Source organism: Saimiri boliviensis, chromosome 2 (genome assembly GCF_048565385.1).
Source record: "Saimiri boliviensis isolate mSaiBol1 chromosome 2, mSaiBol1.pri, whole genome shotgun sequence".
NCBI lineage: Eukaryota > Metazoa > Chordata > Mammalia > Primates > Cebidae > Saimiri > Saimiri boliviensis.
This window is the reverse complement of record NC_133450.1, coordinates 190,938,358-190,957,914: the sequence shown is the minus strand read 5'-3', so window position 1 is coordinate 190,957,914 and position 19,557 is coordinate 190,938,358. Positions and strand designations below refer to the sequence as shown.

The 19,557-nt window shown below is 39.8% G+C and overlaps 1 protein-coding gene across 2 annotated transcripts in view; it reads left to right on the top strand.

The window, feature by feature from the left end:
- Positions 1-200: 200 nt before the first annotated feature.
- Positions 201-19,557, top strand: part of XPA (XPA, DNA damage recognition and repair factor) — a 28,610-nt gene continuing 9,253 nt past the window's right edge. Inside the window, exons 1-6 of one of the 2 annotated variants that reach the window (XR_746460.3) lie at positions 201-490; positions 6,902-7,009; positions 10,725-10,830; positions 13,077-13,242; positions 15,670-15,787; positions 18,531-18,759. Coding sequence is in view for 1 of the 2 variants with exons in the window: in XM_003940069.4 (XP_003940118.2) it covers positions 319-490; positions 6,902-7,009; positions 10,725-10,830; positions 13,077-13,242; positions 15,670-15,787 (670 nt within the window). In the remaining variant the exon portion in view is untranslated. The remainder of the gene's footprint in view (positions 491-6,901; positions 7,010-10,724; positions 10,831-13,076; positions 13,243-15,669; positions 15,788-18,530; positions 18,760-19,557) is intronic. The other variant, XM_003940069.4, reaches the window with a different exon arrangement.

Below are 19,557 nucleotides of genomic sequence, written 5' to 3'. Positions count from 1 at the left end.
GTCTGACTCGAAAGTCCATACTCTGAATCTCCAAGCAAGACTTTAAAGGTGATCAAGTCCTGAGACATGATCTCATCAGCACAGACCCTTCTCCCAGCTGACAAGTGAGCAGGTAGGTAGGTGGGTACTTCTGGCTGTGCGCGTGCCCAGACTCCGCCCAGCGCCCCTGCCGGCCGTCCCGGGCCCCTTAGCTGCGCAGGCGCTCTCACGCCGAAAGGCCGCTGGGTGAGCGCAGCGGCGGTGCGGGCCGGCGGACTCGCCTAGGTGCGCAGCGCGTGTGCGTGGGGCTGCGAGCTACGTCCTCGGAGTGGGTCGGAGATGGCGGCGGCCGAAGGGGCTTCGTCGGAGGCGGCGGCTTCAGAGCAACCCGCGGAGCTGCCTGCCTCGGTGCGGGCGAGTATCGAGCGGAAGCGGCAGCGGGCGCTGATGCTGCGCCAGGCCCGGCTGGCTGCTCGGCCCTACCCGGCGACGGCGGCTGCGGCTACTGGAGGTTTGGGCCGCGGCGGCGCTTCCCCCTTCCCTCTCCCAGCCTCCCTGGTCCCCAGAGTGGCTCGCGCGAGCCGAGTGCCGGGGTCCGGGGGTCGCGTCAACTGCGCTGGCGTCTGGGCTCAGATTCTCCCCCAGTTTGGGGAGGGAATCCGCCCAGCCGGCTTGTCAAAGCGTTCTGTCCACGACCACAGAGCGTTCCGCGGTCGCACTTGGGCCTCCTGAGCCGCAGTCCCGGACCTTCGTCGCTGCACCTTGGCTGCTCGGCTTCGGCTTTTCGTTTAGGGATGCAGCCGCCCCCGCCGAGAGGTGCCAGTCGGTGCCAGGTGTCAGGGCCTCAGCTGTCCCAGAAAGAGGAGTTAGACTAGTTCTTGATTCTCAGCTGTATACCCAGAAGTAGTTGATGGAAGAGGCAGCTCTTGGTGTTCATTAGGGAGAACTTTCAACATTTGGAGTTGCCAAAAGTGCAATGGATTGCTTCTCGTGAGCGTCGCATCACTAGAAGCGCTCAAATAGGAACTGGAAGAACCCTTACTTATATGGAGGAGAGGAGATTTCAGCAATCAGAAGAAGGGACTGGATAGTAAACCTTTAAGATTCTAATCCATGGATTCCATGAGTCTTTCTTGGACGTGTGACCTTGGCAAAAAGTAGATGCTCAAAACGTGTTTATTGAAGTAAATTAAGGACTGATCTCTCATTGCGAATTATTCTTTTATAGAATTTGTCACTGGGTCAACTAAATTTTTTTCAGGGTACTTGAAATATGGTTTGATTGACAGGCAATTCTTCAGGATTACCTCTGTAACATGAAGTACATGTGTTGCGAAAGTGCTGTACGGTACTGTGTCGAGCACAGTTTAGAGCTGTATTGTCTATTACTCTTTTTTTTATCAGCCAGAAGTAGTGAGAGTGAGAAGAGTCTGAGGCTGGCAGCATGTCTTGATATTCATACTAACACGGAAATTGTAAATTCTGGCTACTTTTGATGGTACTGGTCTCATCCTTTGTGCTTTGTAGTGCTTTTCTTTTATTCTTTTCTCAGCTTGAGGCACGCTAGAGTCTGATTAAAAAGTTCATTTGCCCTGATTAATTAATATTCATGATTCCATAAAGGTTTCCAGGTTTATACTTCATGGCTGTGGAACAGAAGGTACAAAATAGCAAAAACTGACATTAAATTAAACTTCTGAACATGGAAAGCAAGGTAGAATGAACATTCTGTAAGATTTCTTAGGCAGTTCCCCAAGAACTGTACTGTATTGTAGCATTGGGTACAACCCACCGTGTTTCAAGAGTTACGTAAGTGCCGGGATTTTTTTCTTTGTGGTACTTTTATTTCACGGTACTATACGATTTTTTTTTTTTCCTCTGTGTGCCATGACATATGCCATGAAAGAGACTGAAAAAAACTTGCTTAGAATATGAAGAATGGTGATAAGGTCCTGGGGAAACAGCAAGGCATAGCAGCAGAGAGAAGTTGGGCTTTGTTTTGGGCATGAGTTAGCATTGTTTAGGATCCTGCTCAGGTCATGGCCTTGACTACTCCAGCTTTCCCTGTTCTTAATTCTCATTGTGCTTACTGGCATTCCATTCATTTGCTTTGCTTTTTATATTACATATTCCGGTACGTTCGTTCATTTCTGTCTATCCAGTCGGTACGCATGGAATGTTTACTCAGAATTAACACAGGTAAAGGCACTCAGTCTAATGAAGGGATACAGCGATACCAACAGGTGTTATAGTGTGAGAATTGCTATTAACAGTGGAAACAGGCTTATAATCTAATCCTTTCATTTAATAGGGGGAAAAATTGAGGCCAGAGAAGGAGAGTGACTTTAGCAGAATAAAACATATTGTCTTTTTAAATTTTTTTTTCACTGTGTCATTTTTCTTTTATTATTTTTATTTTTTTTATAAGAAAAAGAATAAAGAGGAAGAAAAAGAGGAAGAGGGAGAGAGAATGGGGGTATTGCTTTATTGCCTGGGCTAGAATGCAATCTAAATATGGGTATGCCTATAATTGTCCTTAATAATGGAGATATAAAAGAAAATGAAGGAAGAGAATAACAAACAGGGAGCCAACGAACATTTCGTTTAAACTTCTAAGTTGATACGATGTGGTACTGATCTACGTATTCCTGTATTGGGTGTGTATATATTTAGGATCTTTAGCTCTTCTTGTTGTTGCATTGATCCTTTTATCATTATATAATGTCCTTCTTTGCTTCTTTTGATCTTTGTTGCTTAATTTTAACTTCTGCTTTTTATTTATTTATTTTAGCTCTCTGTTTGGTTGGTAAATCCTTCTCCATCCCTTGTTTTAAATCTTTGTGTATCCTTGAATGTGAGATGGGTCTGGATGCAGCATACTGATGGGTTTTAGTTTTTTATTCAAATTGCCTGTCTGTCTTTGGATGGGGGATTTAGTCAATTTAAATTTAGAATCAATAATAATATATGTGAGTTTAATACTGCCATGTAATATTAGCTGGCTATTTTGCCCATTCGTTTATGTAAATTCTTCATTATATTGATGCTCTTTTTGGTATTTTTTTTAGAAAGGCTGATACTGTTTGTTCCTTTCTATGTGTAGTGGTTCTTTCAGAAGCTCTTGTAAAGCAGGCCTGGTGGTGATGAAATCTCTGAGTGCTTGCTTATTGACAAAAAACTTTATTTTTCCTTCACTTGTGAAGCTTAGTTTGGCTGGATGTGAAATTCTGGGTTGAAAGTTCTTTTCTTTAAGGATGTTGAATATTGGTCCCCACTCTCTTCTGGCTTGTAGGGTTTCTGCTGAGAGATCTGCTGTAAGTCTGATAGGCTTCCCTTTGTGGGTAACCTGACCTTTCTCTCTGGCTGCCCTTAGTATTTTCTCCTTCATTTCAACCCTGGTGAATCTGACAATTATGTGCCTTGGAGTTGCTCTTCTTGAGGAATATCTCTGTGGTGTTCTCTGTATTACCTGGAGTTGAATATTATCCTGCATTACTAGGCTGGGAAAATTTTCCTGAATAATGTCCTGAAGCGTATTTTTCAGCTTGGATTCATTCTCTTCGTCACATTCAGGTACACCTATCAAGCGTAGATTAGGTCTTTTCACATAGTCCCATATTTCTTGGAGACTTTGCTCGTTCCTTTTTATCCTTTTTTCTCTAATCTTGTCTTCTTGTTTTATTTCATTGAGTTGGTCTTCGACCTCTGATATCCTTTCTTCTGCTTGATCAATTCGGCTGTTAAAACTTGTGCATACTTCACGAAGTTCTCGTATTGTGTTTTTCAGCTCCATCAATTCACTTATATTCCTCTCTAAATTGTGTATTCTGGTTAACATTTCGTCAAATCTTTTTTCAAAGTTCTTAGTTTCTTTGGATTGGTTTAAAACAAGTTCTTTTAATTCACAGAAGTTTCTCATTATCCACATTTTGAAGCCTGCTTCTGTAATTGGAACACACTCGTTTTCCATCAAGCCTTGTTCCATTGCTGATGAGGAACTTGTCTTTTTTAAAAAAGCGGGCTGGGCACGGTGGCTCGTGCCTGTAATCCCAGCACTTTGAGAGACCAAGGCGGGTAGATCATGAGGTCAGGAGTTCGAGACCAGCCTGGCCAAGATGGTGATACCCTGTCTCTACTAAAAATACAAAAATTAGCCAGGCACAGTGGTGGGCACCTATAATCCCAGCTACTTGGAAGTCTGAGGCAGGAGAATCGCTTGAACCTGGGAGACAGAGGTTGCAGTGAGCCGAAGTCCACAGCACTCTAGCCTGGGTAACAGAGCAAGACTCTGTCTCAAGAAAAAAAAAAAAGGTAATAAAAAAATGGAGGTGTAACGTAGTGTAAAATGTACTCATCTGAATTTTACATATGTAAATGGTTGTGTAAACACCATAGTGATCAAGATACGTACACTTCCAGAACCTTAAAAGTTTTCCTGTGGCTCCTTCCTAGTCAGTGTCCACTCTCTACTCTCAAAGTAATACTCTTGTGACCATTTGATTGGTATTATTTCCAAAGTTCATGTACACTGAGTCATAACAGTATCTGACTTTTTGTGCAACATAGTAACTGAGAGATTCACGCATTTTGTTGCATGCATTGGTAGTTTGTGCATTTATATGTTGTATAGATTCTTTTGTATTATGTCACAATTTTTCCATTTTCCTTTTGGTGGATATTTGGGTAGTTTCCATTTTGGGGCTGTTAATGAATAAAACCTCTGTAAACATTCTTGTTTATGTCTTGTTTTGTTTGTTTTTTGTTTTTGTTTTTTCTACTTTTTATTGCATTTTAGGTTTTGGGGTACACGTGAAGAACATGCAAGATTGTTGCATAGGTACATGCATGGCAGTGTGATGTGCTGCCTTCCTCCCCATCACCTATATCTGGCATTTCTCCCCATGCTCTCTCTCCCCAATTCCTCACCCCCACCCCCACTGTCCCTCCCCTGTTTCCCCCCTATAGACCCTAGTGTGTGATGCTCCCCTCCCTGTGTCCATGTGTTCTCATTGTTCAACACTCGCCTATGAGTGAGAATATGCAGTGTTTGATTTTCTGTTCTTGTGTCAGTTTGCTGAGAATGATGGTTTCCAGGTTCATCCATGTCCCTACAAAGGACACAAACTCATCGTTTTTTATGGCGGCATAGTATTCCATGGTGTATATGTGCCACATTTTCCCTATCCAGTCTATCATTGGTGGGCATTTGGGTTGATTCCAGGTCTTTGCTATTGTAAACAGTGCTGCAATGAACATTCGTGTACATGTGTCCTTATAGTAGAAGGATTTATAGTCTTTTGGATATATACCCAGTAATGGGATTGCTGGGTCAAATGGAATTTCTGTCTAGGTCCTTGAGGAATTGCCACACTGTCTTCCACAATGGTTGAACTAATTTACACTCCCGCCAACAGTGTAAAAGTGTTATTTCTCCACATCCTCTCCAGCATCTGTTGTCTCCAGATTTTTTAATGATCACTGTTCTAACTGGCGTGAGGTGGTATCTCATTGTAGTTTTGATTTGCATTTCTCTAATGACCGGTGATGATGAGCATTTTTTCATATGTTTGTTGGCCTCTTGTTTATGTCTTTTAGTGTACATACACACTCACTTCTATTGTGTATACGCCCGGAGACGGAATTGCTGGGTCATAGGAGAGGTGTAATTATGTTAAGCTTTAGTAGATATTGCCAAACAGTGGTTCTATCAGTTTCCAATCTCACCAGCAGTGTATGGCAGTTCTGGTGGCTCCACATCCTCTCGCTCGGTATTATCATGGTATTGTCAGTCTTTTTCATCTTAGACATTCTGGTGAGAGTCTAATGATACTTCATTATGGTTTTAATTTGTATTTTCCCAATGATTAGAGATAATGAGAACCTTTTTTTGTGCTTTTGGCCATTTGGATATCCTCATTTGTGAAGGTGCCTATTCAGATCCTGTGCCTAGTTTTAGGAAAGTTGGGTTATTTGTCTTTTACTGATTTAGAGGATTTGATTATGTATTCTGAATGTGAGTCCTTTGTCAGACATGCATATGTTAGTCCTCCCTTATCCAGGGTTTCACTTTCCGTGGCTTTAGTTACCCACAATCAACCATGGCTCAAAATATGAAATGGAAATTTCCAGGTGTGCGCGTGTGCACACACACATAACACAACACAGCTCATTGCTGGGGTTCTGGCTGAGATCACCTTGAATCTTTAGATAAATTTGTGAAGAACTGACATTTTTATAATACTGAGGTTTAAAATTCATACATAGTATGTTTCTCCGTTTAATTATTTTGAGACGGAGTTTTGCTCTGTTTCCCAGGCTGGAGCGCAGTGGTGCATGCGATCTTGGCTCCTTTTCCTGGGTTCAAGCAATTCTCCTGCCTCAACCTCCCAAGTAGCTGAGATTACAGGCCTCCGCCACCACGCCTGGCTAATTTTTGTATATTTCAGTAGTGACTGGTCATGTTGACCAGGCTGGTCTTGAACTCCTGATCTCAGGTGATCTACCCACCTTGGCCTCCTAAAGTGCTGGCAGTACAGGTGTGAGCCACCGTGCCTAGCCTATTTCTCCATTTAAGTCCTCTTTGATTTCTCTTAGTGTTTGTAGTTTTCAGTGCAGAGATTTTACACATCTTTTCCTAGTTTTAATTCTTAATTCTAATTGTATAGATTCCTGTGGCTATTTTACATACATAATCACATCAGCTGTGAATGGATCCTGTCTTCTTTCTTTTCATCCTTTGTACCTTTTTGGTTTTCTAGCTTTGTTGCACTAGCTGGGACCTTCAGTATAATGTTGAATGGAAGTAATTATTGTGGACATCTTTATGTTTGAGATACATTGAATTTAAAGGAATTTGCTGTTTATGCAGAAGGGAACATACGGACTTACCTAAATTGTTGACTACTGACACTTACTTTTCTAGGCATGGCTAATGTAAAAGCTGCCCCAAAGATAATTGACACAGGAGGAGGCTTCATTTTAGAAGAGGAAGAAGAAGAACAAAAAATTGGAAAAGTTGTTCATCAACCAGGTAAAGTGAGTTTTTCAAAAATAAGCATCTCGATTGGTTATTTTGAGTAACATGCATAATTCTATGCAAACCGATGCTAAATAAATGCCGTACTTTAATTGGAGTGCATTATAAAAGTGATAACGTTTGGCAGTTTTGCTGGTAGAGTTAAAGAAAAAAAATTAAAGAAACAGCCATGCATGTGGAAATGATTACTTAACTTGTAGCTGATGTACTTAGGGGTTGATGCTCTCTGTTGTTTTATAACAGGCAGGGTTAGCCAGTCTATTGATTGATAGAATAAATACTCAAAATTATCTTGATCAAATGAGGCACCAGAACTCAAGAGATAACATTTAGGACATTCTTTTATTTATCTGTAGAGAAAGAAAGTAGATTACAAAGTATGAGATAGACCAGCATAGAAAGAAAGCTATAACTAAGATCTAAGGTTAGTGCTTTGGTAAATCACTTATATGTATACATATCTTCACAGTGAGGATATTGTCACACTCTTTGGGAAGAAAATAGAAATGCTTTATTTGTTCATAAGTTTGGCAGCCAACAGTGCAATATAACAGCTTAAAAAACCCACAAAACCCTATTCTAGTCTTTAGTTGCAGCTACAAAAGTGTTGTGCATCCATGTAGGTGGTTGCCCTGCTCCAATCTATGTGTGCAGAAGCTGAGACTTGAAAGATTAAAGTATTTGTTTTTATTTGCACCAGGGACTGGTTTCATGGAAGACAAAACCTGGGGTGGGGTGGAGGGGCGGCAGGTATGGTTTCAGGATGATTCAAGCACATTACATTTTATTGTGTACTTTATTTCCATTATTATTACATTGTAATATATAATGAAATAATTACACAACTCTTGCTTATGGTAGATTGCCAGTTTCTGAGTGGTAAATGTAAAAGGGAGTGACAGAGTTTGAAAATCATCATGTGCTTATTTAGGAATTCCCATTATAAAGAATGTTTTAAATTAGAAAACTGTACATTGTATATGTTTTGATTAATGGTGTAGTAGCTTCCTAATTGGTATTTCTACCACAGTTTCTCTTCATTCTAATGCATCCTGGTAATTTTTTCAAAGATACCACTTTGACTGTCACTAGCCCTGTTCCAAAATTTTTAGTTTTTCCTTTTGTCTATAGCTATGCTCCTTTAATATTCTACAGAAAACTTTTTTTTTTTTTTTTAAGTTTGGAGATTAGTGTGTTAGAAGGAGGTAAGGGAAGGCAGTGATAGGAATATTTTGAAATAAACAGTTAATAAATGACAACTCCCCTTTTCTTTATTTTGCCTTTTTTTTTTTTTTTTTTGAGATGGAATTTTGCTCATGTTGCCCAGGCTGGAGTGCAGTGGCACGATCTTGGCTCGCTGCAACCTCGGCTCCTGCAACCTCCGCCTCCCAGCTACAAATGATTCTCCTACTTCAGCCTCCTGAGTAGCTGGGATTATAGGCGCACACCACCATGCTCAGCTAATTGATGCCTGGCTAATTTTTGTATTTTTTGTAGAGACAGGATTTTGCCATGATGGCCAGGCTGGTCTCGAACTCCTGGACTCAAGTGATCCACCCACCTTGGCCTCCCAAAGTGCTGGGATTAGAGGATTGAGTCACTGTGCCCAGCCTTACTAGTAAAATTTATAAAAGTACTAGGAGAAACAATTCTTAAAGGATTAAATTCCTTAGCGAGGCATTTGAAGTCCTTAAATAACCTAGCTTTACCTTAACCTAAGAGTGGTTTTTCTGTGCTGGGAGTTGAGGATACATGGCTGAATACAGTCTCTCCCTTCAAGGAGTTTATAATCCAGTAGGTGAGACAAAGAAGAAGCTATTTGCTTTGTTGGTAGGACATAGAATGAAGGAGAAAAAAATTTTTCCATTTGGAAGTGAATTCTGTTGTTGTCTCTTTTCTTCTATTACCATGCTCATTATTGCTCTTTCCCGTGTACTGTTGGTACCCTGTCTGTAAGCAGATCCCTTTTCACCCTACCACTCTGGGACTAATCTCTTTTGTACTTTCAACAGTGCTGTGATAGGCAGAATAATGGTCCCCAGGGATGTCAATGCCTTAATTACCCTGGAACCGATGAATCTATTACCCTTATCATAGCAAAAAGGACTTTGCAGATATGATTAAGGTTAAAGACCTTGAGATGGGGAGATTATCCTGGGTTATCCAGGTAGACCCAGTGTACACACAAGTTTCCTTAGAAGTGGAAGAGGGGCCAGGCGAGGTAGCTCATGCCTGTAATCCCAGCACTTTGGTAGACCAGGGCAGGTGGATCACATGAGGTCAGGAGTTCAAGACCAACCTGGCCAACATGGCGAAACTCTGTCTCTAATAAAAATACAAAAATTAGGGCTGGGCATGGTGGCTCATGTCTGTAATCCCAGCACTTTGATAGGCTGAGGCAGGTGGATCAGGAGGTCAGGAGTTCGAGCCCAGCCTGGCCAATGTGGTGAAACCCCATCTCTACTAAAAATACAAAAATTAGCCTGGCGTGGTGGTGTGTGCCTGCAATCCCAGCTACTCAGGAGGCAAAGGCAGGACAGTCACTTGAACCTGGGAGGCAGAGGTTGCAGTGAGCCAAGATTGCACCACTGTACTCCAACCTGGGTGACAGAGCAAGCTAAACAGCCCCCCTCAAAACCCGGCCGGGTGCCGTGGCTCAAGCCTGTAATCCCAGCACTTTGGGAGGCCGAGGCAGGTGGATCACGAGGTCAAGAGATCGAGACCATCCTGGTCAACATGGTGAAACCCCGTCTCTATTAAAAATACAAAAAATTAGCTGGGCATGGTGGCACGTGCCTGTAATCCCAGCTACTCAGGAGGCTGAGGCAGGAGAATTGCTTGAACCCAGGAGGCGGAGGTTGCGGTGAGCCGAGATCGCGCCATTACACTCCAGCCTGGGTAACAAGAGCGAAACTCCGTCTCAAAAAAAAAAAAAAAAAAAAAAAAACCCAAAATTAGGCATGGTGGTGTATACCTGTAATCTCAGCTACTTGGGAGGCTGAGGCAGGAGAATTGCTTGAATCTGGGAGGCAGGGGAGGCGAAGGAGGCAGAGGTTACAGTGAGCCGAGATCGTATCACTGCACTCCAGCCTGTGCAACAGAGCAAGACTCCATCTCAAAAAAAAAAAAAAAAAAAAAAGCAGAAGAGGAAAGCTGAGAGTCAGAGGGACATGTATTATGGAAGAAGTGAGTGCTGCAATGTGAGAAGCCATCACTGCTGGCTGTGAAGATGGAGGAAGGGATCACGAGTCAAGGAATACAGCCTCGAGAAGCTGGAAAAGGCAAGCAGATGGATTCTTGCCTAGAGCCTCCAGAAAGGAATGCAGCCCTGCCAACACCTTGATTTTAGCCCACTGAGACCCATGTCAGAATAATCTAGAGATCTGTGTGATAATAAATGCGTGTTTTAAGCCACTTGATGGTAGTTTCTTATAGCTGCAGTGTAACACTAATACAAGTACCTTGCACAAAGCTGGGATTGAGAAATACTTGTTGAATTGCTAGGTTTTTTTCTTTATGTTACTTCCTTTTCTTTTTCCTCTTAAAAAATTGTTTTTATAGATAAACATAATCAAGATCTTATTTGGTCTTTTACTTAAATATATTTATATTAGGCATAACATACATGCTGATAAGCTAATAAGATAGAGGAGAATATATTGTTCTAGTCATAAAAAAGGAAACTTAGAGTTCATTTTCCTTTTCTTAGGACCTGTGATGGAATTTGATTATGTAATATGTGAAGAATGTGGGAAAGAATTTATGGATTCTTATCTTATGAACCACTTTGACTTGCCAACTTGTGATAACTGCAGGTACTTATTTTAGATGGTGTTCCGAATTGCCAATGTTTATGTGTAGGTTTCGGACAAAACAAGTTATATCTGTTTGGATATGATATTTTCTTAATAATTACGGTTTTTATTTTGGGCATTTCCTAAAACTTCTTTGGTTTCTATTTTGCCAAATATAGTAGATCTGTGCTTATTAAAGCTTATGATATACCCCATAAAATAGGAAGGATGCCAGTGGTTCTGCCATATAAATTTCCTTTTCCTTTCTGGTGGCCTGAGTTTTTTTGTTTTTGTTTTTTAAACATCTCTCAGTGGCAGACTCCTAACACTTCTCTTCTCCCAGCCCTAACGATCCCTCTATTTCTTAATTATTCCAGGGTGTGTTTACACCTGGGTCAGAGGACTGGGGCCTTCAGTGAGAGGACAGTAGCTCATGATACCTTTTTTCATTCGTCTTTTGCTACCCTCATAAATAGATGAGGAAAAATCATATTCTTCCCTTCTTTTTCTTCTTCTAGACTTTATCCTCTTTTTATATCATCCACAATAACCGTTCTCAGTTCACATGGTTCTCTTATCGCTACTGTTTACTCAGCCAAATGCCGTTGATGTCTTTTGCACACTGAAGGTCCTGTCTTGGAATCTTAGTTGCCCCCCCCCACCCCTTATTCGTTCCCTGTTCTTACTTTGTCCCTACAGCCTTAAATCAACTCCTCACCTGCCTGAAGGATCTACCCTTTAAAGTCCCTTCTGCAGACATTGGGAGCCATCATGATTGGCTTGTTGCTGAGTGGAATCTTCAGTAGACAGAGAGGGAGATGTGGTCCCTGGCCTCATGATCAGATATATGGCTGGGAATGTTCTGGCACCACAGCTGGAACTATAGATGACAAACTTATTTCCCACTGACACAGTGGTTAAGGTCCTTAGTCTTGTCATCATTCTCCTTAAAGCCAGTATAGCTTTTGGGAACTGAAACACTCCATATAATTTATTTCCAAGATAAAATGGAAGCAGCCGTTGTACCAGTTTAAAGAAAGTTGTGAATATATTATCTTGCCATAGCAAAAGGGACTTTGCAGATATGATTAATGTTAAAGACCTCAAGATGGGAAGATTATCCTGGGTTATCCAGGTAGACCCAATACAAGCACATGAGCTTTCTTAAAAGTGGAAGAGGAGAGCTGAGGGTCTGAGGGACATTCAATTATGGAAGAAATGAGTGATGCAATATGAGAAGCCACCATCACTGGCTGTGAAAGTGGGAGGAGGGCGTCATAAGTTAAGGAATGCAGGTGGCCTCTAGAAGCTAGAAAGGGCAAGGAGATGGATTCTTACTTAGTGCCTCCAGAAAGGAACACAGTCTCTGCCAACACCTTGAAAAGTCTGGAAACATTACACTTTTTTGTTTAATCATTATCAGGAACATGGTCCTCCATTCTTTTTCAATATCATTAAAGATTATAGTTATAGTACAGTATAGTCTGCATGTCTCCCATTAGTTTATACTTCTGAATTATTTAGCTTTCATACAGCCATTCCTAGTTTTAACTTTTATGGTTTTGTGACAGAATCCTCTGATAGAACCTTTGATTTCTCCCCTCCCTAACCTGTACCTGCTCTTTAGTGTTTACCATTTTAGTACAGGCAGCTTCATTCACTGGCTATGTCTCCGCTCTCTTGTGTGTATTAATTCCAAAGCTGTTTGGCTCTATGCTCAAACCATATCCTGAATCCATCTGCATCTCCTCCTCTCCCACTGCTGCCTTAGCCTAGGCCACCGTCATCTCTTGCCTGGACCACTGCAGTAATGTTGTAACTAGTCTCTCCCCAACTACCCCTTTAGTACCCCTAGGGTCTCTTCTTCATACAGTATTTTGCTCAAAGCTTGGTTTCTAATGCCATTTAGAATAAAATTTTCTTCACCATTGCTTGCAAGGCCAACTGTCTCTGACTGTATCTCCCACCACTCCTCACCATCACTTGTCTTCTAGTTACACTGGTCCCTTGCTGTGTGGTCCATTTGCAAAGTACACCCTTGCCCTAGAGCCTTTGCTAGGAATGTTTCTTCTCTATATAATATAATTTATTAGAATAAGTGAAAGATATTTTTCTGTTAGAATTCCTATGTTGCTAATTTAACCATGACAGTTGCAGGAAAATGTATTATTTATGTGCTTTTTTGCTGTGGGTGCCCCTAAGTTGTTGGGCTATTTGCAATTTATTTAAAATAACTAACTTACGTAATGAATTTAATCTGTTTTCAGAGATGCTGATGATAAACACAAGCTTATCACCAAAACAGAGGCAAAACAAGAATATCTTCTGAAAGATTGTGATTTAGAAAAAAGAGAGCCAGCTCTTAAATTTATTGTGAAGAAGAATCCTCATCATTCACAATGGGGTGATATGAAACTCTACTTAAAGTTACAGGTCTCTAATAAGTTGTATTTATTAATTTTAACTCTGGTAAAGTTTAAACAACAAACTAGTTATAATTAGTTTGGTTTTTGCTTACAGATTGAAAAAACTTTCCCTAGTTTTGCATATGTGTGACAGTCATGCACAATGACATTTAGTAACATGTTTTCTCATTCATTTTTCAAATAAAATTTGAAATAAAATTTTTGCAAAAAAAGCAAAATGAGAAAACATGTTACTAAATGTCATTATGCATGACTGTTACAGGTATGCTTTTTTTTTTTTTTTTTTTTTGGCGAAAGGTCTTACTCTGTCACTCAGGCTGGAGTGAGGTCACAGCTCACTGCAGCCTTGACCTCTTGGGCTCAGGTAATCCTGCCTCAGCCTCCTGAGTAGCTTGGATTACAGGCACACGGCACCATACCTGGCTAGTTTTTGGCATTTTTTGTAGAGATGGAGTTTTGCCATATTGCCCAGGCTGGTCTCGAACTCCAGGGCTCAAGTGATCCTCCTGCCTTAGCCTTCCAAAGTGCTGGGATTACAGGTGTGACCTGCCATGCCCGGCCTCATTTTCCTTCTGATATGGCACTTTGAAATAAACATGTTGCTGTAGGGTGATGTTAAGAGTACAATTTGGAAACTAAAAAAGGTTGGAATGGGAGTCATGCCCTGTTTCCTTACCCCCTTTCACCTCCATTGCCCACCAAAAAAGAAATGTTAAAAAAAATTTCGGCCGGGCGCAGTGGCTCACGCCTGTAATCCCAGCACTTTGGGAGGCTGAGGTGGGTGGATCATGAGGTCAAGAGATCGAGACCATCCTGGTCGACATGGTGAAACCCCGTCTCTACTAAAAATACAAAAAATTAGCTGGGCATGGTGGCGCATGCCTGTAATCCCAGCTACTCAGGAGGCTGAGGCAGGTGAATTGCCTGAACCCAGGAGGCGGAGGTTGCGGTGAGCTGAGATCGCGCCATTGCACTCCAGCCTGGGTAACAAGAGCGAAACTCCGTCTCAAAAAAAAAAAAATCACAAATACCTAAAATCTAACTCTATTCAGGAAATGCCCTTCTGGAATGCTAGTGAGTGTCCATATAACTCTGTAGTCTCAGAGCAGATCTTCTCAACTCTACTTGCTGCAGATGGGTATGCCAAGATGGTGATCGACTTAGTGGCTAGGGCTGCTAATGCCCAGGCCAGTTTCTTTGGGTCACAAGCAGCTTCTTGTATCTACCCCAGAGTCGTACAAATATTGTAATATTCTATTTGTGCTGTTAGCTTGAAACATTGGGAGGCATTCCTTTAGAGCACAGTTTGAATACATGCTATACTAGAAAATCCCGTATCTCCAAATAAAATTAAGAAGTTGTATTATAAAACAAAATATGTACTGAATTTCATTAAATATTAGTATGATTCGGTTGATTAGAAAATTCACTATTATGTACTGTTAAATATTTTTAAATGCTAATTAAATCAACATATGCCTTCTTATCACTTGATGCTTTTATTTTATACTTAGTGAAATAGTGCCATTACTTTATTACACTTTTTTGTCATATATCACAACTTTTACATACGTAAAAGGGAAAATGCAAGTGCAAAAGACTTACTAAGGCGTTCCTAAACTTCTTTACATTGAGTTCAATTCTTCTGCACCACTTTTGGACTCAGAATTTTTAAGTACTTTGGTGATGCAGCATTTTCAGGGATGTTAAATTATGGAAAACGTGATGTCCCAAAATCTATGAAATACAAGTGTATCACTTGATTATATTAAGAAATTTGAGTTTGGCTACATTGATTAATATTATGGTCCTTTTAACATATTGTGAGAGGCATCCTGGGCATAATTCTTAGTGTGTAAATTATTCTCTTAAAATGTAAGTAAATATTATAAAGAGTAAAGGTATATAATGTAAAGTTTTAAAAGTAGAATGAAGACTTTTTATATCATTTTGGTACCAAAATTAAAATAGATATCCTGCAGATCATAAGTCAAGTCGATAGAAATAATTATTGATCTTGAAGGAGATGAGTAGTGGTAATTGGTAATTTCCTGTGGTTGGAGATTTTTGGAGATGACCTCATTTTTAGGTCTGATTTGGCTAATCTGTCAACAGACTGTTTCTTTGGTGAGCTTGCTACAGCTGGTGAAACTCACTGATCACATGTACTTTTGATTCCTGTGACAGTACAGAGGACAACTTTTCTATTTATAATGTAATTCAGCATACGGTTACTGAGAGTTTTATAGGTTTAGATAGATGTTTTATTAGACTTGTTTCTGATCATTGCTATTTTAAATCTTTTAAATTTCTAGTAAATAGTTATTAATTTATACTTAGATAATTCTTTGGTAACTGGATTTGATAATTATAACTTTATAATATTTTGCAAGTCTGAATCACAACTCATTTAAATATGGATTTCGTGTTGTAGATTGTGAAGAGGTCTCTCGAAGTTTGGGGAAGTCAAGAAGCATTAGAAGAAGCAAAAGAAGTCCGACAGGAAAACCGAGAAAAAATGAAACAGAAGAAATTTGATAAAAAAGTAAAAGGTAAATGGCCACATTTTATATCGTGAAGGATTGTGTTTTACCATTTCTCAAAAAGCCTTTAGCTAGATTCTTCCTGTTTAATGTCACCAATAGATTGGAATGTGATTTTTAGAGGATGATAATGACTTAAGTTTGCCCTCAGTATGTTGGTTTTTAAGGCACTCAGTTCAAACCTTACAGTACTACATTTCTGAAAAGATGTATGTCATCATCTTAAAGTGAATCATGTTTTTCTATAGGAACAATGTATCAGGAGTGGTATCACTGATCAAAGATTTGGCATCAATTAAATCTTAAGTATGATCAACAGTGTTATAAAAAACACCCACCAACAAACCTCTCTAAGTGCTTACAGTGAAAAGCCATGCCCTAAGTCCTAGTCCTCTAATTCAGCAGCTAGAAGACACTTTTATTTTACATATGACCAAAAGACCCAGAAAGGTGGGGTGACTTGTTACATAGTTGTTGGCAAAGTTGGGACTGGAACCAGGCTTTTTTTTGACTGAAAGTCTTCATGAAGTAGTCATTTCTCTATCCATGTGTCTGTCTCTGTATGCTTTCCCTTGTCCGTCTATCTCTGCATTATTTTGTCCCTGTTATCCATATATGTCTGTCTGTTAATTCTATCTCTGCATCCATCAGTGCATCCAAAGTGTCAACTATGTGCCAGGCACTGTGCTAACATAAATGCTGGAGTCAGTGTTTGTCAGGAGAGAAACTTAAAATTGTTCAAATGTGCTAGGTACTGTGATAGTGATGAACATGCAGTGCTGCAGGATCACAGAGGTCACTTTCTGCTCTATCTCAGAACCGCTAAGAGTCTCAAAAAAGTAAACATAAATGTTCTTCATGCAGTAATTTATGCAGAGTCCCACTGTAGTGTACAGTGTGTAGAGATAACACATTTTGTATATATATTGGGTTTTTTAGATATACTAAATTAATTCATTTAAAATGAACGTCCTGCCGGGTGTGGTGGTACATACATGTAATCCCAGCACTTTGGGAGCCAAGGCAGGCGGATCATGAGGTCAAGAGATCGAGACCATCCTGACCAACGTGGTGAAACCCCATCTCTATTAAAAAACACAAAATTAGTTGGGCATGGTGGTATGTGCCTGTAGTCCCAGCTACTCAGGAAGCTGAGGCAGGAGAATCACTTGAACCCAGGAGGCGGAGGTTGCAGTGAGCCGAGACCCTGCCACTACACTCCAGCCTGGGTGACAGAGTGAGACTCTATCTCAAAAAAAAAAAAGTCCTACCATATAATTTTGCTTTTGTTTTTAGGATTCAAGAAGTGGCCTTGGAGGGTGAATAAGATAACTCAGATATCTTAAACACAAAAAAGCAAAACCAAAAATGGAATGTAAGCCTTCCTCGTTGTGAGGAACACAAGTTGTTGTTGTAATCCTTGTCACTGTGAGGATTTGTTTTTCCTTTGTCATTACAATTGTAATTCAATTAGTGCAGAAAAGTTAAGAGAGTTACAGAGAACCCTTATGGCATGATTTTCCTAAGAGACAGTCATCAGCCACACTTTTTTTTACTCTTCCTGTTCTTTTCTATGGTAAGACCCTTACAAATTTTTTAAATAAAAATGGAAGCACTATTTGACACAAAGTTTAGCAAGCAACTCCGTAATCAACATCGTTATATACATCTTTTTATATAGTTACTTAGCAATCCCTAAATCACAAGGTAAGGCACACTTTCATGGCTTTGTAGAGTTTCCTATAGCAAGTTATGCCATGTAAGAGCATTTCATTAAAGAACCTTCCCAAAATTTGCCACTGCTGTATTGAGAGGATTTGAAAAGAGTTCTTTTGAATTTAGCCCTTTAATCTTTTCACTGCCCCACACCAGTCCTTCCTCTCTTACAGTAGCAAGGAGAACCTTGAAAGACAAAGCAGTGAAAAGGCATTTTAAGAGGTGTGAAATGCTGGACAGAGTTATAGGTTAGTTATATACTAGCCTAGGTTTTCTTGTTAATTCCAGCCACCTGAAATCACCTCAACTCTTGATTCTCTGCTGCCTCCTTAACCATTTCCAGGTGGTATTTTGGTGCGGATAATAATATATAGATAAAATAGTAAGTATTAATTAAAAACCTTTATCTGCAAAGTGGTGAGGTATTTTTTAAAAGGAGGGCTGTCTGTACTTTTTTCTTAGATACTAATTCTGTAGTTCAGTGTCATCTAATGGTAACTAAATTCCTGTAATTTGACTAGCAGATTGAAAGATGATGGCATCCATTTCATCACATGCTTTTTTCTATAAAAATTCTATGCAGCATATATATTATTAGTATGAACAGAACTCTTAAAAAAGATTTAGTTTTCATTAGTATTACTTTATAAAGAAAGATACGAACTTTATAATAATTGGCTTTTTTTCTCATTACATTAAATTGCTGCTATTAATCACCAGATAAGCTACTGTCAATTGTCCTCATTTTTGAAGAGTTTGAGCTTTCCCTGAAGCTCAGACTTTTCATAGAGTTAGACTTCTTGGGTCTGGTTTCTTTATTTCAGTTCGCTTTTTATTTGAATGAAGCGTGTCTTTTGAGAATATTTTCCCAAGTAGTAACATGAGTGGTATCTTTTCCAAGTCTCTGCAAATAGAAATGTTTTTCTAAGTTGTTTCTCAGTTCAGTAACATTACTCTATGGTCTTCTGGTGTTTAATGTGCAGAGAGGTCAGTGTGATGCCTTCTTTAATTATGGCTTCTTGTTGATTTACTTTAGAAGTTGTTCCTGCCTTCCTGAATAGGCCACAAAGGGCTGAGATTGGAGTAGACACTGTAGAGATTAGACACAAGAAGCTTACTGTGCAGTTTTCTCACAAGGCTCAGAACAGAGAGGAATAAAAGCAAGTCTAAAAGTATTTTAGTTGAAAAGAAATTGGAACCTGGTTCCTCTTGGTCTTCTGATTTTGATCCACAAAGAAGCTGACAGTTTACTTCTTTCTGGGAAGGTAAGAGATTATATTTACCTGCTTTTAGAATATGATCTTCTACTTTAGCAGTTTGAGAATTTATCTTACTACGAAAAGAATTTTACCATTGAAATAGTGTGTGTATATATATAGATCTGTATTTATATATCTGTATCTAGATACATAAAAGCTGAAAGACAAGAGTTTTCTTGTTAGTGAATTCAAACTGTTACAGATTTTAGATATAAGAAGGCAGAACTGCTGTCCAGTCTTTTAACTGCTATCAAAACTCTGTATCAAAATATTCAAAGGACCTATTGAAATTTGGAGAGTTCTTTTGAATTTGGCCCTTTTCTTTAATCTTTTCAATGCCCTACACCAGTCCTTCTCTTCCAGTAGCAAAGAGCCTTGAAGGAAGTATAGTGAACAGGCATCTTAAGGAATGTGAAAGAGTGGACAGTTATACATTACAGAAATGAGTTATAGATTATAGAAATCAGTTTTGATTTCAAAACTTCAGTATGCACTGGCCTTGGTATTAGATGGGAACATTCAGCTGGTTCAGATGTACAGAACGTTTTGGGTTTGCTTGCCTACTCTATAAATAAGGTAGAGTTAAAGCTTTTCTTTTGTTATACTAGCTTTCTCTTATTTAGTACTGGTAGAGGTTACCCTTCTAAAAAAGGAAAATTGATTTTCATTATTTATTACTATGTATTTTCCTCCCAAAAGAGGTAGATAAGAAATTGGGGGACCCCAAGTTTGTAGGTATTGTACATTTTGGGCCTGTGGTTATATTTATGACCCTTTGGGGTCATCTCTCAAGAGTTTGGGAGA